Genomic DNA, 22,833 nt, shown 5'->3' with positions numbered 1-22,833 from the left:
TTTTATTTATAATTCCTTTCTCTTTTTTATTTATTATATGCAAACAGAAAGGGAAAATTGAGACCACAAAAAGATACATCTCTTTACTAAACAAAACTAGCCTTAGATATGCATTCTTGTAATATTATACAATTAAATTATTAACATTTAAATCAATTTTTAACAGTAAGAAAAATGGGAAATTAAGGATATAAATTTGGGGAGGAAGGTTTGGTGCCTTCGAGTCAGTTTTTGAGTTCTGGCGACTGACTGGATTAGCTGCTGCAGTTTTTTGGCTCTCCTAAATTAGTATATTTATTATTTTATTTTCTATCCCGCCTTTATTATTTTTACAAATAACCCAAGGCGGCGAACATACCTAATATTCCTTCCTCCTCCTATTTTCCCCACAACAACAACCATGTGAGGTGGGTTGGGCTGAGAGAGAGTAACTGGCCCGAGGTCACTCAGCCAACTTTCAGGCCTAAGGCAGGACTAGAACTCAGAGACTCCTGGTTTCTAGCCCAGCACCTTAACCACTAGACCAAACTGTATATGCAGTCCATATTTCTAAGTCTTTGGAATAGAAGTCCTGAAGGTAAAATACTTGTTCAAATAAAGTAAGAAATGAGAAATTTTCTAAAATAAACCTCCAGAATAGGGCATTAAATTTCTTAAAATACTTCTAATATAAAGGAATGCCAAGTGTTATATAAAATATCTGTGGCAAAACATTCACTTTAAAAGTGTGTTCACTTCAGTTACTCTATTTCAATAAGGCTTCTTTATAAAAATATGTACAAATGATAGTATTTTTAAATTCAGTTTATATCATTTGAGATTTATTTCTAAATACTTCCATATTGCCTCTGGATGCCACTGAAACCACAGCAAAAAAGCTGATTCTGACAAAACAGTAGCTATCAGAGGCATCCGTTCAGAATTAGGGTAATTTCTATTATATCTAGAAAATACTCCAAAACCATCAGTGGGAGATTCAGACTTATCAGTCAAATCAATGTATCACCAGCAAACTTACACTTCTTCCCTGCCTGTGTCAGACCAGAAATCCTACTACAGTTCCTAATAGCACACACTAAAGGTTTCAGACAAATCCAACAACAAAGGAAAAAGAGGGCAATGCAGCCATAGGGGGATTAGAAAAGTTCGATTTGAGCTTTTTTGGAAAAGTAAAGAATATATAACCTTAGGATTTTTATTAAAATTTTAAAATTCAGGGGAAAAACTGATAGAACTTAAATTCCATACAATTAAGTATATTTATACTGCTTCAGTGCAGAAGGCCGACATTCTGAACTATCTACCACACAACCGTGAGATCGCTTTCTGGGAGGCTCCTGTCAACTCTCCTGTGGGAATCCATCCCCACAAATGTCATTTGACAGTGCTTCCACTGAGCCCTTTCTTTTCACTTTAATCCCTACTTCATAGTGAGTAATACATTGAGTAGAGTACACCCTACACCAGTGTTTCTCAGCCTTGGTGACTTTAAGATGTAAGAACCTCAACTCCCAGAATTCCCGAGCCAGCACTGGGAGTTGAAGTCCATACATCTTAAAGCCACCAAGGTTGAGAAACACCATCCTACACCCTCACTGGAATGAGCATGCATGCATTCTTCTTGCTTTAACTGGAGTACTTCACCTGCACAGGTTTCCAAATCCGCTTTGGTAGTGTCATGGCTGGGGTACTTTAGTCCCGTTTTGTGACCTAGGAGACATTTTCTCACTTTCTCTCCTCCTCTTAACTCTCTTGGAGACTGACAAACCTGTTAAAGGAAAAAAGAGAATTGTCCCACTATCACGCTAAGCTTCAGGCAAAATACTGTCACTGAGCAAAGTTCACAGAAAAAGTTAAGGGCAATGAGCGGCCATCCTGACTTCTCCAGTTCACATTACTGTTTCTGAGCTCTGCCAGGCATGAATGATGCCATTAGCTCCATGTTAATAGAATAGCTCTTTGGCAGTTTCTTAGAACAGTGTAGATTTGTTTGTCATGCTACTGGGCTATTGGGCAAGAAGTCATGGTCTTTCCATGTGCCTTCTTGTGCTTCAAGGTCATAGTGGGCATTCAGGGAGTACAGCGGGAATGCTTGTACCCTGGCAAGGCTTTCAGAGATAATACTTAGAAAGATTTAAATCAAATCTGCTGGCCATTCTTCCCAATTACAACTGTGAAAATACATGATACCTGCCCAAAGGCTGATTCTACTCCAATTTTAAAGAAACAGCTCAGCCTTTGGTTTTGTTATCAAACCCAGAGTCGATATTCAGAACAGGATTATATCTCTTCTCTTTCTTTCTTCTGTGCCAGTTAATCAGCATAGATAACATGTTGGTCAGAATACAGGATTAAGTGATGTGTGTCTGTGCACATATTCATTCCCTTCAACTGTAATTGAAAGTTTGATTACAGATGTTGCTGACATACAGTATTTTCATTAGTGAATATTTAATGACTTACACTTTAAATAATTATTTTGCTTTTTCTCTCTTGCACATATTCACACACTCCTTTAATATGGCTGCTTGAGGAAGTCCATAGTGTGTATCCTGTTTCTTTAAGCAAAGTCCTGTGGAAATGCAAAAAACATTACTGTCTTTCTGGAGCTAGCTCAACTAATTGAATCACATTATTCTAAGCAGTAAGTTAACTCCTTTGCTTGCCTGGCTTTGAGAACTAACTGAAAAGCAGAGATTTTTGTCAGTCCTACTGAACTTACAGAACTCAGACCCCATCTTTGCAGTGCTTGAAGAGTTACTGCTAAGAACTTTGTGAACCAATTTAATAGAAATGGTGTTGTGGCATGCATGTTTGTTATTGATGCATTGGCAGCAGTTGTTCACACCCTTGTCATTTTCATGCTTGAACGACTGTAATTTTATCTATATGGGGTAGTACTTGAAAGTGGAGATACCGAGGGAACATTTTAGCCTTGTTATCTGGGAGCAGTTTGATCCGGTTGGACCCAAGGAAGTGGACAGGATCCTCCGGATTGTGAATGCCACCACCTGTTATTTAGATCCATGCCCCTCCTGGCTGGTGAAGGCAGCTCGGGAGGTGATGTGTGGTTGGGTCCAAGTGATGGTAAATACATCCTTGAGTGAGGGGGTGTTCCCGGTCGCCTTTGAGGAGGCACTGGTGTGCCCCCTCCTCAAGAAGCCATCTCTGGACCCAACTGTGCTGGACAATTTTCGTCCAGTCTCCCACCTCCCCTTTTTAGGGAAGGTGGTTGAGAAGGTGGTGGCACTGCAGCTCCAGAGGGTCCTGGAGGAAACGGATTATCTGGACCCCTTTCAGTCAGGTTTCAGGCCAGGATATGGGACAGAAACTGCATTGGTTGCATTTATGGATGATCTCTGGTGGGAGCGGGATGGAGGCAGTGCATCCATCCTTGCTCTCCTTGACCTCTCAGCGGCTTTCGATACCATCGACCATGGTATCCTTTTGAGACGGCTCAGGGAGTTGGGGGTGGGCGGCATAGTTCTGCGCTGGTTCACCTCCTTCCTCCGGGGCCGGTCCCAGTCGGTGGTGATAGAGGAGAGATCCGACCCTCGACCCCTCCATTGTGGGGTGCCGCAGGGTTTGGTTCTCTCTCCTCTCTTGTTTAACATCTACATGAAACCACTGGGTGAGATCATCCGTCACCACAGGTTGAGGTATCATCAGTATGCTGATAATACCCAGTTATACATCTCTATCCTGGGTGAGGTAAGTGATGTAGTGACTGCCCTTTCTCGGTGCCTGGGGGCTGTGGGGGTCTGGATGGGGAACAACAGGCTTCAACTGAACCCTGGTAAGACGGAGTGGCTGTGGGTTGATGGGGCTTCATCTTCCGGGAAATTGTCATCTTTAGTTCTGGATGGGGTGGCACTGCCCCAGGCAGACTCAGTGCGTAATCTGGGGGTTCTCCTGGACTCACGACTCCTGCTCAAAGAGCAGGTGGCAGTCGTGGCCAGGAGGGTCTTTGCGCAACTTCAGGTTGTGCGCCAGTTACGCCCGTTCCTGGATCGTGAAGCCCTCCAAACAGTCACTCACGCCCTGGTTATCTCCCGTATAGACTACTACAATGTGCTCTACATGGGGCTACCCCTGAAGAGTATCCAAAAGCTTCAGCTGTTCCAAAATGCAGCCATACAGGCTATTTTTGGTGCACCTAGGTGGGCACATATAACACCATTGCTGCGCGAACTGCACTGGGTGCCAGTTTGCTTCCAGGTCCAATTCAAGGTGTTGGTTATTACCTTTAAAGCCCTACATGGCACGGGGCCAGGTTACCTGAGGGACCATCTCATCCCCATTCCATCAGCCCACCCCACCTGATCATCCAGAGAGGGCATGTTACTGACCCCGTCCATAAGAGAATTTCATGTGGCAGGGTCCAGGAAGCGGGCCTTCTCTGTGGTGGCCCCCGCTCTCTGGAATATCTTGCTCCCGGAGGTGAGGCAGGCCCCTTCTCTCCTGACCTTCCGGAAGGCCCTGAAGACCTGGTTTTGCCATCTCGCCTGGGGCGGGAAAGTGAATAGCCATTCTTGGGGATGGCTCGCACCCTAGAGTCCCTCCCACCAGCCTGGATTTTACATTTCTCTTGGATTTTATTTATTTATTGTGTTTTATTATAATTGTTTTATGTGGGATTTTATTGTAAACCGCCCAGAGTCCCTCTTTTGGGGGAGATGGGCGGTGGCTAAATATGAGAAATAAATAAATAAAAGCCACTCAGAAGCTACAGCTGCACAGTGCAACTGTCTGTTTATAGGTAAGAGCCTTTGAGTCTGGATAACATTGGTTGCAGTTTGCTTCCAGATGCAAGTCAAGGGAAACAGGCAGCATATCTGTTATGATTATGATTATGATTGTGATGCTGGTTATTGTCTATAAAGCTCTATGAGTCTTGGATCCTGGGTGTATCTGGGACTGTCTGCTCCAAATATGGACTGGCTGGGATGGTATGCTGCTGACCTTGTTTATGCTCTGGGAGATACAGAGTGGGTGCCAGAAGTGGGTCTTCTCTGCTAATGGCCATCTCTCTCTAAAACAGTCTACTGCCCAAAGTTAGGATGGCTATTTTCTATTGATATTCAAGAGTACTATTAAAATGCTCCTGTGTTGTCTGGTGATTTATTGATGTCGTTGAAGGAAATTATGTTTTATTATTAGATTAAAATTTGATTGTTCTATTGTATTTTATTATATTGTAAGCCTCCTATGGTTTAGGACTGAGGTGGCCTGCAAATCCTAGCGGATGAACAATTAAGTAAATAAACGTTACTGTTTCTATATGGTTTGTTTTAATATTGCTATCTTTTTAAAGTTATTTATTTACTGAATATGTATTCTAATCATGAGTTGCATACTTCCCTTGTTTCTTTATTATACTGAAAACAGAAGACAGGAAAAAAGTATCCATTCTGTGGAAATATTTTGTACCATTTTTACATACCTAAAATAAAACTCAAGACTAGATACTATCATCACATATTAGACCAAATAGTTAACAGTGTTTTGTGTTGACTTCAGGGGTATTAGGTATAATAGATTTATAGCCTAAAGTATTCATTTTATAATGTTCACCTAAATCATGTATCTGCCCTTTCTGCTTAGCAAATTTTAGAAACCATGAGAATATTTCCACCCCATGCAGGCATTACCCAGTTAGTGTACAGCTCTCCCCAGAGGCACTGAAAAGATAATTCAGTTTATGTTTCCAACTTTAAGGTTAGTGAAAATCCATCATGGAATCATCATTAGGCACCCTTCAGTGCAGTATGGCCATTGTATGAATCTTGCACTCAGATATGAGATTTGTCCCATTAAATACAGTCTGGAGTCCTGCAAAATTATTGTTGATAGTACTGTGACTAAAAGTATGTAAAGAATTATATAGTAAGGAAATGCAGTGATTTAAAGACTACTGTGCTTATAAGAAAGCAGTTCTTTAACAGTTACTGCTGTGCTATTTTACTTTTCCAGCATTTATAACTGGCAGTGGAACTTGTAGTAGAAAGGGGTTCTCATAATTCTGCCTGCAGGTGCATTTTTTTTATTTTTAATATTTTGTTCTTCATATGCTGTTTTCTTCTTTTTTCTAGCTCCGACAATTAGTTAATATCTGCATCAACCCAGATCCAGAGAAACGACCGGATATAACCTATGTTTATGATGTAGCAAAACGCATGCACGCCCACACAGCTACCAGCTAAAAGACTTGCCCCATAGGAAGAACAAAAACAAGCTGGGGAAGTTCAAGCATTGATGTGCTTTCTTCCCATTTTTCTTACTTTTGTCTATTGCTGGACAAAATTTAGTATGACTTATGACTTATGTGCCAAGAATGTGTTAACACTTTTGTTACCGAACTTATAAGTAAAGGCTACTTATATTTTTAAGATATAAAGTATGAAATGGTTTTAATAAGTAAATTATGCTTACAACTTAGGGCAATTGCAATTTCATTTATATATTATATAATTATTGAATAAAGGGCAAACATTTTTATATATTTTCAATTTTTGTCCAACATATCTGAGTTGCAAATTTGCATATGAACTTAACTGTTTAATTGCTACAAGCAAAACTTTAAATTCTGTTCTTTGACTTTTGTAATAATTTATGGATATGGATATGATGAATCAGCATAATTACTGAATTTATTATTCATTAGTAAATTTATTGTTGGTTTTATTTCTACCCCTTTCCTGGGCTATTAATAGAATTTTTAAAAAATAATTGTTACAGTTTTGCTTGTCAAGAAAATGTATATTTATTTGCCATTGAGCTTTAATGCAGTTTTTGAATGTGAAAAAGTGGGTTTTTCTTTTTCTGTTTTTTTGGCAGATTGTCCAACACTGGGGGGAAAAAAGGAGAAGAAATCCTGTCAAACTGTTTGTTATCTAGTCTTGTGCAGTATTGTAACCCCAATCCCTAACCTTGATTTCAACAGTTGAGAGGATTTGCACAATGTCTAGGAGTCAGAATCAATCATAAGGTTGGATGGGACCTTGACGATCACCTGGTCCAGTTCCCTGCTTGATTTGTATCGCAGGTTGCCTCTGCTGTGTCCCAGACAGATGGCTTAAATGCCTTTCAGAAAAGAGCACTTAACAACTTCCCAAGTCAGCTTGTTCTACTGCCCTAAGGCTCTTGTTGCTAGGTGGGATCACTCTCCAAATCTGTAGCTACCAAAAGCAAGCTCCAGTTATAAATTAGTTTTCAAGTCAGTATTAGAGTGCTAAACACATAAAATCAGTGCACTGATAGAGTACTTAACTTTGGGCTGAATAGTTGTGTATGTTAATTGCACTGGCATAGATGACTCCAAGAATCTAAGAGATTGGGTTTAAAAGAAGTTTGCTTAGAAGAACAATACTTTCTACAACATGCACACATTGGACGAATCAAGGCCACTTCCCAAGTTGTGAAATGTAGTTTGTTCATAGTAACACCCAGCCATTGCTGAAGTGATATAAAACCTGTCCTTATTACTATTATTTTGGCACTCTGTTGCTTGGATGGCTATAGAAGATGGTACAAGTCACAGAAACTGTTGTAAGTGGGGAAATGACCCAAGTTATTTAAATTATAAGGGAGACTTAAAATAAATGGCTGTCATTTGGAGGATCCTTCAGATTGCCTACATATGATAATGTCTCCGTATGCTGTGACTCCTAATGCTGAATGGAGGTTATTGTGTGTGTTTATGTCATTGGAGCCTAATGATAGGAGTATATTATGACTGTTCTAGGATTAAGCCTCATGGCAATAGATAATCCACCCCTAGGCAGGATTTGATATGATTTATCTATTACAGTGGAATCATCTGGTTTGAAAATCTTTTATTAATTTAAAGGACAGTAATGTTTTGCATCTCACTTTATTAGGAAACATTATTTTTGTTTCTGAAAATAGTTGGCTTGAACTTAAAAAAAAAAATCAAATTGGTGAAGTTTGTATTAGCCTTTAGAATGTCCTAAAATGAAATTGATCAATAAAACAATAAATGGCATGTCATTATGAAAGGGAAGAATATTATAACTGCAACTGCTTGTGCAGATAAAGGTCTGATTGTTTAACATTTTGAAAATTATAAAGAAGCCTTCCCTAAAATAATGTCCCCCAGATGACACGCTGCAATTCTCATAATCCTAGCATGCGGCAGACATTTTGAGATTAGAGGAACATATAGAGTTGATGTCTAGAATATCATAAGAAAGAGGTAATGAGGAAGCCTTGCAAACTTGCTTTGTGAATATTAATCTCAACAGATTAGTACCAGTTCACCTTTTATTTCAGTCACATTCATGACCATAAAACTATGTGTAATTTCATGATTACAGCCAGCCCTGATCTGTCCACCTTGCAATGCTCTAAAATAAAACATAAGATACATACCCAGCTGTCTTTTAAAAGCTTAGCAACATTGTCCATCCCCCTGTTCCTGCTGTTCTATCCTAGATAGAAAACTGATTTTTTAATCAAGATTTTTTATATATGATTGGTGGGAATAACTAGGATTGGTGGTCACTAATTGGACAGGTATGAAACATGTTTTTTGTTGCATCAGCTTATGTTAATGTGACTTTAAATTCTATGTCCAGTAATTTTTGGAATAGAGTTAAAACTGTACTACAAGATATAGTCGTATAAGCTGTGAGGGAGCAGCTTGAAATTATGTATTTTCCCTTAGTGCATGTCTGCTTTCACAGGAAGATTTCAAAGGAAAATGAAAGATGTCTGTAAGATTCTTTACATATTTTCCTAGGGATGAGGCTAACATAATATTTGCTTAAAAAACTAAATAAAATAATATCCCAACCCCTTGTTCCCACCACCACATTCACACTTTACTGTGCAAAAATACTTCAGAATTCTTTAAGTCTATATTTTCTCTGTCACCATTGAAGGGAAGAAGCTGTAGCATTTAACAAAGTGACATAATCTTCATGTGGCCTTCTGGCATGCTTATTTGAAAAAAGGTTTACTGAATTTTCTCCTAATGGCACTAATTGTAGTGTGCATGCATATGTGTATGTGTGTGCGTATGACTACCTTATACAAAATGCTTTGAGGGAGTTGTTTCTAAAAATAAATGTTGGGAATAATTATGAAGTTAATGCCAATGTAAACCAAAGACATATTTGTAAAAATCTATCTGATACTGATAATAAAGTATGATGAATGAGTACTGAAATTAATTGCATAAGTAGAAAAAGTTACAGATTTCATATATCTGCTGTTAGCATCAGAGGTAGTGGATAAGTTTAAGCCTTATTAAGAAGAGCAGGCTTGCCCCTGATCCCGCTACAGTACTGGCAAAACCATTTGCTATACCAAAGATCAAGATAATATTTTCTCCTTCCTAGTACCATCCCTTTCTCAGGAATCAAGTCACTGTGCAGTGACACAGAAATCCCATTCATGCATTGCAATAAATAGTGAAGGTCCTATTCATAGGGCACTAGCTCCATACAGAACATTCTGATATGGGAACAGCTGTTTTCAAACAAGTTGGACTACAACTCCCATTGTCCACAGCCAGCATACCCAGCGGCCATATTGGTTGGGGAAGTTGGGGAGGAGAAGCTTCCTAGGCTAAGGAAGCCTCCATAGATGAATTACATATTCAAGACTGGCAGTGGAGGAGCTTCCAATGCCATCATTGGATCACGATCAATGCCTTGCTAAGAGAAGAAGGAACCATCAAAACAGTGCTAGAGCAGAGTAGGAGCCGTTAAACAACCTCCTTGAACTATTAATGATGCTTTGGAATATAAAATAGATTTCTTAATAATATCTTGATTTTGGGGGAGGGGTGTGTGTGGGGTATGACAATCACATATTTGATCTCACCGAAGTAATGGAAAGTGGTAACTTGAATAAGAGGCAAAAAAGAAGTCAAGTTCCTGACAGAATAAGGTAGGGTGGCTAGCTGTGGCATTTCTGCCCTGGGCCTTCATTCTTAGTAGCTGCATCGTCTGTTCTAGTCAAGGACCAACAGGGCTCCCTGCTAAGAACCAGGAGAACAATTTACTCCTCCATCATTGGGTTACTTCATCTGGGCTGCAAATATCTGGACAATCACTAAATGGCAGCAAAGAGCATATTTCTGTATTGTTCTGCTGCTGTCTAGTAGTTTAGCCCACCTGTGTCCAGGCTAAACTCTTTTATGTACTTAGCAATTGCTAGATAACAAATGCCTTAATTTTACTTCTGCACTATAAGAAAATACATATATTTTTAGATTCCACATATGGATAGATACTGTAATACATTTGCTATATTTATTTTAACCAAACTGCTGTTTGTGTTAAGTTGCTTCTTTAAAATGAATGTATTCTATACTAAACAAAACAGAACAAAATATGCATAATTTGTCTCAGTTTTATATCCAGTGGTAGTGTGATATTTGTGGCTTTATGAATATTTGTGTGTTGTGTTTGCTTTCTAAATCTACTCTTGCACAAGGATTGTACTCAATGTTTGGAGTTCTATGTTGTACAATATCTTTATGAAATACATAGATTAAATATATGGTAAAATAAACCCACCTATATTTATTTTCTGTATTTATTAGAATGCCTGTGTTGATTTGATGATGTGAAAATTAAGCATTTTTATTTGCAGTTTTTAGAAAACAGATTGGCATTAATGAAGATGAAATAACCCAACCCCTTGTATATTTAAATTTCTGTTTCTATAATCTTAACAGTTGCTGAATATTAATGCTATATGCCTCTAGCACAAGAAAATAATTTTTTGTATGTGGTTCTGTATACTGAAAAGTGCATACAGTAGAACAGAGAAGCAAAAGGTTGTGTCATGCAACATATACATGTATGCTGTCATTCACACATCCTCTATACATGATCCTACTCTGTGGGGTACTGTTTACATGGATGGCCTGTTTGTGCTGTAAAATAATCCTTCAGCATTGTAGCTCGTAAACAGCATCAAAATATTGCTAACTGCCTACACAGTCATGTTATTTATAAATGACTGTTGGCTTCTTGCCATATTAGAAATGTTCCATATAATCCCCACCCCCCAGCCAACATTGCTCCAGATACCATTTTTTTTTTGGCACGTATTCCATGCTAGTGACTTCAACAGCTTTCATGGATACAAGTGAACCCACATTGGCTTCCATCTGAGCCAAAGGTGGGGTAAGGGAAAATGCAAGGTCACACTCTCATAATGGAGGGTGGATTGAAATTGTTGGAAGCACCAATAGCAGTTTGTAAATCCATAATTTCCAGAATATGGGCAAAATGGTTCTTCCAGCCCCTGCTTTCAGTCCCATTTGATACCTGGTCGAGTTTTAAAAGGAGGTCAATCAAGTGGTATGGTGTCCTGTTTTGGGGGGAAAAAAATCCCTATGGAAGTGCAACTAAAATGAATTACCTTCTTTAGAAAAAAGCCACTTAAAAATAATAGCATAACAGCTAAATTTCCAATTGTTGAATTGCCATGGGCCATGAATATGTCTTAAACAAGCAATGCGCGGAAGTGGAAGAAGACAATAGAATAGGAAGGACAAGAGACCTCTTCCAGAAAATTAGAAACATTGGAGGTAAATTCCAGGCAAAAATGGGTATGATCAAAAAAAAAGATGGCAAGGACCTAACAGAAGAAGAAGAGATCAAGAAAAGGTGGCAAGAATATACAGAAAACCTGTATAGGAAGGATAACAATATCGGGGATAGCTTTGACAGTGTGGTCGGTGAGCTAGAGCCAGACATCCTGAAGAGTGAGGTTGAGTGGGCCTTAAGAAGCATTGCTAATAACAAGGCAACAGGAGACGACAGCATCCCAGCTGAACTGTTCAAAATCTTGCAAGATGATGCTGTCAAGGTAATGCATGCTATATGCCAGCAAATTTGGAAAACACAAGAATGGCCATCAGACTGGAAAAAATCAACTTATATCCCCATACCAAAAAAGGGAAACACTAAAGAATGTTCAAACTATCGAACAGTGGCACTCATTTCACATGCCAGTAAGGTAATGCTCAAGATCCTGCAAGGTAGACTTCAGCAGTTCATGGAGCGAGAATTGCCAGACGTACAAGCTGGGTTTAGAAAAGGCAGAGGAACTAGAGACCAAATTGCCAACATCCGCTGGATAATGGAAAAAGCCAGGGAGTTTCAGAAAAACATCTATTTCTGTTTTATTGACTATTCTAAAGCCTTTGACTGTGTGGACCATAACAAATTGTGGCAAGTTCTTAGTGGTATGGGGATACCAAGTCATCTTGTATGCCTCCTGAAGAATCTGTATAACGACCAAGTAGCAACAGTAAGAACAGACCACAGAACAACAGACTGGTTTAAGATTGGGAAAGGAGTACGGCAGGGCTGTATACTCTCACCCTACCTATTCAACTTGTATGCAGAACACATCATGCGACAAGCTGGCCTTGAGGAATCCAAGGCTGGAGTTAAAATCTCTGGAAGAAACATTAACAATCTCAGATATGCAGATGATACCACTTTGATGGCTGAAAGTGAAGAGGAACTGAGGAGCCTTATGATGAAGGTGAAAGAAGAAAGTGCAAAAGCTGGTTTGCAGCTAAACCTCAAAAAAACCAAGATTATGGCAACCAGCTTGATTGATAACTGGCAAATAGAGGGAGAAAATGTAGAAGCAGTGAAAGACTTTGTATTCCTAGGTGCAAAGATTACTGCAGATGCTGACTGCAGTCAGGAAATCAGAAGACGCTTAATCCTTGGAAGAAGAGCAATGACAAATCTCGATAAAATAGTTAAGAGCAGAGACATCACACTGACAACAAAGGCCCGCATAGTTAAAGCAATGGTGTTCCCTGTAGTAACATATGGCTGCGAGAGCTGGACCATAAGGAAGGCTGAGCGAAGGAAGATCGATGCTTTTGAACTGTGGTGTTGGAGGAAAATTCTGAGAGTGCCTTGGACTGCAAGAAGATCCAACCAGTCCATCCTCCAGGAAATCAAGCCAGACTGCTCACTTGAGGGAATGATATTAAAGGCAAAACTGAAATACTTTGGCCACATAATGAGAAGACAGGACACCCTGGAGAAGATGCTGATGCTAGGGAGAGTGGAAGGCAAAAGGAAGAGGGGCCGACCAAGGGCAAGATGGATGGATGATATTCTAGAGGTGACGGACTCGTCCCTGGGGGAGCTGGGGGTGTTGACGACTGACAGGAAGCTCTGGCGTGGGCTGGTCCATGAAGTCACGAAGAGTCGGAAGCGACTAAACGAATAAACAACAACAACAACATGAATATGTCTGTCTAGTTCTTTTGGAAAGGACAGATCACTAACTTTCCTAATACGCATTTGCCAAATGTTAGTCCATAATGGAATTAGGATAACAACATAAAACTGGCCTGTGCTGCATAAAATCGAAGATCCAACTGTTCTGTCTCCTAGCAGTTACTATTTTTATACCTTTGGGAAATAGAGTAACCAAAAACCACAATAAACTTAATTTATCATTTTTAGTATAACATGGATATGATTTGGGGACAACTAGATGAAATCAGGCTGAGGGGACATCACTCCCAAATTGAAGTGTGGATATATAACACAATATAGTTAACATTCTGTGTGTCTCTGAGTGAGAAAGCTTCAGTGCTTAATTAGAGGAGCTGCTCTAAAGGAAATAAATGAAAATTGTGCTGGTTGCATTTGCTGAGTAAACCTGCACACAACCAGTTTCCCAACTGCTTCCCTGTTTAATTGGTGGTTTTGTAGATTTTCAGTTACTTCCCTTATGCAACTTCATTGTTTATACAATTATTTCAGTCAGTTGCTGCATAGAAATACAAGCAAATGAGTTTCAAAGGATAAAGCAGGGAAATGCCCCTTCCAGCATTTTGGAATCTGAAAGAAGTTCAGTGTATGTCCTTGGCTGCACATTTCAGTGGATTTGACTAAGAAAAATAATGTAGATACTGATAAAATATCTTCCTATGGCCTTATCAATATGGCTTCAGAAGAACAGCGTGGTGCCAGAAAGAACTTAACCGTTTTGCAAACTGCAAATTTTGCTCATACACACAAGCAACCATCTTTATTTTCAAGTGGTGTTTGCTCTGTGCCACTACTATATTTAAATATGGTAACAGTTCTGTGCCATCTTTAAAAATAACAGTGAGACCAAGCAAACACCTCTTGTAAACAAAGTATAAATTAGAAGACATACAAAGGAGGCCAAGTTAAGTTTAGAGTTAAGCAACAAGAATCAGTAAGATCAGAGCAAGGAAAAATAATAAAGACTGGTGGTAGTTAAAGATTTTAAATAGAGACTATTACACAGAACAGATTATTCTAGATTTCTTACTGGATTTACATTATATAGTTAACTCTTGTTTTAACCTGGGTAGATTTTGATGGTGGGCTTTCCAAATGACTTCCAATAGACTTTATGGAGATGTTTCATCACATCCAATTATGAGGAGACAGTTGTGGCCAAAGCAGCAGCATCATGCTAGTTTTGTAATATATAGTTCAAGCTCAGCTGTTGCATTTACATCCATTTTCTAACTCTTCACCGTTTTGCAAGTAAGCATACAGTATTACATCTTCTTGTAGTATAAATGTTGGGCTAAGATTAGTCAGTGAGAATTCCTTCAGAAATAGTTCTTTAAAAGCAAACACCAATAGAGATCTTAAATCCTTGTTAAAAATACTTGCTGTTTTTAACACATAATCAGGTAAGTATTAGAATATTCAGAAATTATCAACAAGTAACTAAACTATGAGCTGAAACTCTGTTAAGTCTATATTCCCAATTTTGTCGTGTATCTTGCAGAAATCAGAGGAATATAGCTACAATTCCATTCAAGTTTGAAATAAGGATGTGTGTGTGATTTTTTATTTCTTTGTTGTTATTTTTTGCAGTGCTGATAACAGAATTGACTTTGGATCTTCCAATCACTATTTCTACAGAATGCCCTGTGAGTTCTAGATAACATCTGTCTCACACACACAAACACACAAACACAGACACACACACACGGCTGTTCCCACAGACACCTTCCAACTTCTTAGGTAAGTGAGTCTTAAAACTAGGCATAAATGAGCCATACTTATGGTTCATGAAATCAGCATGATTGTAAAATTATTGGCTATCCGTATGGAAAGTAAAATAGTTAGCTACATCAGCTCTTGTCCTTGCGCTCTATTTTGCTGTCCTTCAGATGACCTGAGTTTCTCCCTAAACTTCTGAGAGTCTGATGCCCACTTGTCTTATGCACATTGTACAATATCTTCATAAATCTCTTTAGTAGGAAAAGAAATGAAGCAATTATTTGGACTCAATGGCTGCTTCTATTGGAATTGGTGTTAACTTACAGCTGTTAGCAGACTTACGACACCCAGTTCAGGCTTCATTAAGTAGAGTCCTGCTGATAGAGGCTATTGATCCAATAGCTAGCACAGGTGTACTATGCCACAATAAGTTCTTCCTCCACTGTTCTTTACTTCCCTCTTGAGATAACCAATCGGAGGAATTGACCCACTTGCCTAGAATGCGGAGAAACTAATGTGCAGTTTGATTTCAATTGTCAGCCTGATTGCTAACCTTGTAAATCAAATCCCAATTCTGCAAGCACTGTAGCTTCTGCAGTTATTTGTTACATATGACTAATTTGAAGAGTGGCCTAATTAACAATGGCAGTAACATTAATACTAAATAAGTCAAACTTTCATCTGCTGATGTCCTGGCTGTATCCCATCTACCATAGGAATAAGAAATGTTCCATATGGTCTCCCTAAATATCATGTTTTAAAACAGCCTTTCTCAACCTTTTGACCCTGCAGGAATCCTTGAAATATTTTTCAGGCCTCGGGGAGCCCCTGCACATTCAGGCTCAAATATAGCCCAGAAGTCACAAAATTATTCATTTCATGTGTAGGTCTGTATATATGCATTAACAGTGTTCTTAAACTAAAAATGAAGAATGAAACTTACTTCTTTAATGTGAAGTTGCCTGAATCTGAAATAATTTTCTAAATACATCATGATCTCCCAGGGAACTCCTAGTGACCTCTTGCGGAACCCTGATTTAGAATGACCAGTGGAAAATACATGGTTTTGCAATTAACTTTTTCTAGAAAAATAAAAAAAAATGTAACATATTCTAAAAACAAGCATTTATAGTTATGCGTATTTGTCTAGGTAAAGCAGAAAGGAGCCAACAAATGAGATACGTTTCTATATAGTAAGTTGCAGTGATTCCAATAAATCATAATATCAGATACGTGAGGATGGGACTGTACACTTAAGCTCTATAATCAATACCTGACTTTTCAGTTGATTGAAACCTATTCAAGCAAACAGACGTGGAAATGAGGCTAATAAAGCTTCATATACATCCATAAATTTACTACCTTTTAGATCTGTTAATGACTCAGAGAGAGATTCAGCTATCTTTTTTTGTAAGTGACCTATTCTTTACAAATGCATCTAAGCCCCTTCTAAACAGGTTAAGGCAAAGTGTTGCATGTGGAATGCCTCTATGAGTGTAACTCCCTGTTATGTACACATTACAAAATAGTGATTAATGAACTGAAAATGTGGGAGGGGGACTGGACATACCTGTAAAGCTTGCTTGCTTGCTTCAAAAATAATTTGGAAGAAGATTTTTAGATCATAAGCACCTGTCATGCGCTGCCTACCTCTGAATAATGCTCAGACACTGGTTCTGTGGAACAGGCTCTGATTTATTCACGGTGTAGGTACAGTATAGGAAAAAAGCTGAGAGTGACAGGAGCGCGCCGGTGCGGGGTTTAAATACCCCGCGCCGGTCAGCGCCCCCTCACTCGCGGTTACGTCACCCCCCTTTGTCCAACATGTTGTCCTGCCGGTAGGTGAGGGGTTGCGAGGCCCCGCTGGCGTTCCGGGATCGCCCATCATCGGTTTCTCTATTCCTCCGTTGATTGCTGTCAGCTGGGCGATCTCCGTTGCGTTAGCGCTAACAGCTTGGGTCGATCCGGCAATCCGTCTTGCGGTGGGGGGGTAGTTGGTCAGCTTCCGCCTCTCCGAAGACCTCGGAGAAGTCGGCGTATTGTTCCGGTAGGTCTGCTGTGGTAGCGGCGTTGTCCTGTGTAGTCGCCTCTGCTCGTCCCACAGTGGGGTTGGTTCTGCCTGCTGGAACTGGTGCCCGATACTTGCCGTCGCCAAATGTGAAGGTGCGGGTCTCCCAGTTGATGCGCGGGTTGTTTGTCGCGAGCCATGGCATTCCCAGGACTGCAATGGGCCGTCCGATGTGGGTGACGACGAATGATGTGCGTTCGGTGTGAGTGCCCATTTGCAGGGTGACCGGCTCGGTTTGCATCGTAGCTGGTTTCCCTCCCGCTGTAGAGCCGTCTAGCTGGTGGAATGCCAGCGGCGTGGGGAGGGGGAAGCAGCGGAGGTTGAGTTTGGCGACTAAGTCGGGGTGGATGAGGTTTTTTGAGCACCCCGAGTCCACTAGTGCCGCAGCCGTGGTGGCTCCGTTGCCGGCAGAGAGTTTAATTGCCGCCATTATCACGGAGCTTTCGCCGTTCCGTCGAGGTGGTCCGCGCTGCTGTCCCACCGCCTGCCCCGCAACGCGTTTCAGGGCAGGCGGGGAGCTTTTCCCGCCGGCTGGTCTGGGTCTACGTTGTCCTCTTCCCCCCAGTAGGCGTCCCAGCCTTCCTCTGGTGTCGCTGTGGCTACGGTCATTCGGCGGTGAGGGGGCGGCACCAGGTTAGGTGGTTTGGGGCTAGCTTTCGGGGTGGGTTTAGGCGCACTGGTCAGCAGTCGGTTGGCGAAGCAATCCGCCGTCTTGTGCCCAAGTTTTCCACACCTCCCGCAGGGCTCCCGATTAAATTTCTTCTTTGGGTATGTGGGGCCGGCCGTCCCCACGTGTGGTGCGGGTACCTTTTTGCAGCTGTAGTTCGCGTCTTCCGTAGTTGTCATGAGGAAGGTGCGGTGCGCGTGTTCGGCTTTCCCCGCGAGGTGGATCCACCCGTGTAGAGTTTCTGGGTCGTCGCGGTAGAGGGCCCATTGCAGTACGTCACGGTTGAGCCCCCTTTTGAACATTTCCAGCAGGGTGGTCTCGGACCAGTCGCTGACCTTCCCCGCGAGGGCTTTGAACTCGAGGGCATAGTCTGGGACAGTGCGTGTGCCCTGTTTAAGTCTTTGGAGTGCGCTCTTCGCCCTCACTTTGGCTAGTGGGTCTTCGAAGTAGCTTCTCATCTCCTTGATGAAGGCGGGGAAGTTGGCGAGGGCGGGGGAGCTGGACTCGTACAGTTGGACGTACCAGTCCGCCGCCCGGTCTTGTAATTTGATCGCCACGGCAGCGATTTTGTCCGCTTCGGAGTCGTAGGAGTGTCTGTGCCTCCCCATGAACTCCCTGGCGTTCGTGATAAAGAACGACAGTTTCGCGGGGTTCGCCTCAAAGAAGATGGGGAAGTCCTTTGGGGCCCGGGCGTTTTGTGCGGCCCTTCCTCTCGCTTCCCGGCCTGTGGTGTCGTCCGCCTGGGCCATCTGTTGACCTTCATTTGGCCCGTGGGGGTTCGGCGCTTCGCTCGGGGTGCGGACCTGTGCGGGGACGTCGTTGGGCGGCGCGGGGGGCATGAGCGACTGAAGCATGGTCCGGAGTTCCTCCAGTTGGGTCTGCATGGCCGCGAGACCAGCTCGTGCTTCCTCGTCCACGATCCGCGCCGCCGCTGGGGCCGGTTCCGTCGGTGTGTCGGCGGGGGTGGGTTGCCGGTGGGGTTCAGTCTCTCTCGGCCGTTGGTCCGCTTCCTCCGCCGTCTGCTGGGTGTCTCCATCGTCCTCCTCCGTGCTTACCGCCGTTGGGCTGTCGCTCCACGCCCGTTGCTGGGGTGCGATGTGGGGCGCGGGGTTCTCCGCTGGTTTCGGAAGGTATGTTGCTCCTTCCCGTGGTCGGGTTGCCTCCGTCGCCATCTCCCCTTGGGGTTGGAGCTGAGGCTCGGGTTGGGTCGGGTGGGCGTCCATGGCTCCGGGAGTCCGCGGTGCCTCTGGCCTCGGTCGGTCCTCCTCTGCTTCTTGCCGTGCGGCTCGCCCTCCTTGTCCGCGTCGCGCCGGCCTCATCTTCCTGGTCTTCTCGCTGTCTACTCCTCCCGCGGCTCGTTGTCGTCCGGTGGGGCTCGGCGAGGCTGAGTTTATGACTCTCAGCTTTATGTCATGCGCTGCCTACCTCTGAATAATGCTCAGACACTGGTTCTGTGGAACAGGCTCTGATTTATTCACGGTGTAGGTACAGTATAGGAAAAAAGCTGAGAGTGACAGGAGCGCGCCGGTGCGGGGTTTAAATACCCCGCGCCGGTCAGCGCCCCCTCACTCGCGGTTATGTCACCCCCCTTTGTCCAACACGTTGTCCTGCCGGTAGGTGAGGGGTTGCGAGGCCCCGCTGGCGTTCCGGGATCGCCCATCATCGGTTTCTCTATTCCTCCGTTGATTGCTGTCAGCTGGGCGATCTCCGTTGCGTTAGCGCTAACAGCTTGGGTGTGCCTCGCGATCCGTTTAGCCATTGTTTCTTGTCCTTCAGTCTTTGTGAGTTGATGGCTACTTATCTTGAGCCCCTTCCCCTGTTTCCTTGCTATTGTCATGTGTGCCATTGCGCTGATGTCTTCAGCTCAACGGCACTCATGACAGCACCTCTGTGTTATTCACTAAAGCAGACATATCTTTATCCAGACATCTGCATGAATTGCTTGCTTAAAGCAATAATATATTTTCATGCAGAAGTCTGAAAAAAAGATGTGGCTGCTTTAACTAGTAGCAGAGAAATGCTGAAGCACTTTTTCCAAATCATTTTTGAAGCAAGAACAGCCTTAGTACCTATAATGATTATAACATGTGCCCATACCCTTTGGGCTATGGCAGATGACTATTGGGGAAAGATTCTTCAGTGTGATGGCACCTTGGTTCTGGAATGCCATTCCGCAATACCATTTGTTTAGTGCATATTCTGTACTTTTTAAAACTCGGTCACTGTGTGGCACAAGTGAGGAGAAGCAGGTCCCACAGTGATCTGAAAGACAGCAAGATTCCACACAATTATCCAAGAATTGTACAAACTCTTTTGTTTCAAGCTCAAATCCTAAAATTAAAGTTCAAGTAGACAGTTAATTTACAGTTATTTCCATATGTCTCTGTGTATGCAATATGTATGTATATGTGTTTACTTTTAATGCTGTATATAGTTCTTTCAGTACAACGCTTAGGCTTTTTGCAATGGCAGTAAAATTGCATTTTTCAGAGATCACAATTATTCCCTTTTTCTATTCAGTATAATTTCGTATACTAGCAAAGTCAAAATACAGTCTTTGGTTCTTGACATTTAATCTATTAAAGAGTCCTTGGAGATCCATTATTTTTTTCAAAGATTTATGTACATAGTAGGAAGACTGTTCCTCTTAGAAAACATCTTGGCATTATTTTTACTCTGCAACAGGACATACAAAAGAAACACTTCATTGTGTCTTATTTTAAAACATTCTCAAATAATTGTTAGACGGGGAAATACAGTATATCTACAGGTAAATGGTTAGGATTCAAATTACCAAATACATGGGATATTTTGCTCAGTTTGTATACCAGCTGGAGTTTTTCATATTGTTTGAAGTTACCCCAGATAATGGTGAATTTCAGTCTACTATCAGAACTCTTGGCATCTATCTCATGTGGTGCTTTGATTCCAAAACCAGCTCTTCAGTAGCATCTAGTTCTATCTTAAGTCCCAGGTCTCAAGGTCTTCAAGTAGAGCCTAGTCTTACTCTTCTCATCGTTTGTTCTACTTCATATCCTTACTGACCAAGCTAAACAACAATCTAATAGGAATGCCTTAGTTATCGATTTCCAGTTTTAAGGACTGGGCTAGATGACTGACTGGCAAGACAATATCCCCCTCATTACTGGATGTGTTCTTTGGGAATGGTGACCTCATTCTTCATCCTTGAGAGGTTTTTGTGTGAATACAGGAATGTTTGAATGGAAGCTACCACATATGTGAACGCAGAACCATCTTCAATAATTTTTTTCTTTATTCCCCATCAAAATAGCATGTCAGAAAAAACATTTCAAATGTCCATGCCCAGTAAAGTTTTTCAGATCATTCTTGTAGATGCTAGAGCTTTGCCAAGTGGATTTTTGCTATCTCAGTAACAGCTGCCTCTGGATCAGATTTTTCTTGAGAATCCTGCAGGCAATGGCTTTTTTTTTTTTTTTTTTGCATTGTTTCAAGCAGGGGAGAGTAATTTGTGCTTCAGGGGCTTATGTGGACCTCATTTTAATTTCCTTTAATTTCAAAAGCCTTTCGCAACTCAGATCACTGATTAATGATTCCCTGCGGTGTGGAGCTTTCTCCTTGGGTGTGGCAGGAGGAGAAAGAGAGAGAAGAGGGCATAGGTCTCATAGTATCTAGGCTGCAGAATCAGTAAATGGCAGCATACAGAATATTCAGGTTTTTGCTGCCTTCTCATGTTGCATCAGATTTCCACAACCCAGCTATGGTAGGCCTAAAACAGTGTCATGAAAAAGAGAGAGAGAGAGAGAGAGAGAGAGAGGTGGAAGTAGTTGAAGAAAAAGCTAGTATCAGAGAAATGAATCTATTCTATGTCAATGTAATATTTTTTCTTAATTTTTTAAGTAAATGGCCCAATAAATAGAAGCATGTGGGAAAATTTAAAATACCATAATAACTCTTAGGATTATATTTTAATTTTAACTCCTTAGTTTAGTTTTTTGAATTCAGAATGTCAATACATTCAATCGAACATAGAACCCTATTTTGGCTCTGGGTCCCTCCACGTATAGGGCCTGTGACAGTTACTCCTCTAAAAAGAGGCTTAGTTTTCACCCATTTCTAACTCTGCCCCACCTACTCCTTGTTTAAGGCTTAACCATCTTCTAACAGATGATTTGTGATGGAGCCAGGCCTTCAACAGTAAATAGCCTATCCTTTCCTGGTATAAACTTCTGCAGTCATTCAACCAATCAATTTTTCCAGTTGATGAAATAGTATTTACACAGCAAATTGTATCAGCTGATATACAGGTTGTTCTGAGAAATGCATCTACTTGCAACTGACTTACATTGATTTTATTCCAATTATAAGTGTCTTGACCCGCCTAATGAACTCCAAGAATGTTAATCTCATCATAAATAAGTCTTTCTTACAGATCCTTCTGCTCATTTACAATCTGCAGCTTCAAAAATTCCCTGTGTTGATTTATATCTCTTTAAATAATCTGTCTCCAAGATCTATTTATCCTTTGATTCCTACTGTGTTGTGCCTAGAGTCTGAAGTTGGGTCTGGTTAAAATTTGACATCATATATTTTAAATACACACATCTCATGTTTAAACTGGTTGTTTTTATGCAACATTACTATGCCAAGGCATCATAAACCTTGCCCTCAAAAAACAAAATAAATCACTCAAAGCAAAACACATAAAACCTCTCCTGGCTCAGGAGCTACATGCTAGCATTTCTACTTAGATTTCAATACAGCCACTTTGGGCCCACCACTCCCTGTATGAAAGTGGTTCAACTCCTTGATTTTATGTCTACCACCTTGAATTGATCAATACAGATTCTCCCATCCCACTACCACTGGCCATTATGAATTCAACCATTTATTTGGCCTTAAAGGCCCATTTGCTTCTAATTATATCTATCCTAAATAATTATGTCACTTGCAAATTGTTCACCCTCTGTTTTCACATTGTTAATGAGTATATTAAACAACACCATCTGTTCAGATTGTCCTTTTCCTAATTATAACTTTAAGCACAGGATTAAGAATCCCCTGTACAGCCAATCCTAGTAAAGACTCCCATAGTAAACATTTTATTT

At 41.4% G+C, this 22,833-nt stretch overlaps 1 protein-coding gene across 2 annotated transcripts in view; it reads left to right on the top strand.

Moving 5' to 3' along the window:
- The window catches only part of NEK7 (NIMA related kinase 7), a 73,186-nt gene extending 62,630 nt beyond the window's left edge, over positions 1-10,556 (top strand). For both annotated transcript variants that reach the window (XM_063298385.1, XM_063298384.1), the window contains exon 10: positions 6,093-10,556. In XM_063298385.1, coding sequence (XP_063154455.1) covers positions 6,093-6,203 — 111 coding nt within the window. In that variant the 3' untranslated portion in view covers positions 6,204-10,556. The remainder of the gene's footprint in view (positions 1-6,092) is intronic.
- Positions 10,557-22,833: the final 12,277 nt, after the last annotated feature.

Source organism: Candoia aspera, chromosome 3 (assembly GCF_035149785.1).
Source record: "Candoia aspera isolate rCanAsp1 chromosome 3, rCanAsp1.hap2, whole genome shotgun sequence".
Lineage (NCBI taxonomy): Eukaryota > Metazoa > Chordata > Lepidosauria > Squamata > Boidae > Candoia > Candoia aspera.
This window is presented reverse-complemented; position numbering and strand designations above follow the sequence as displayed.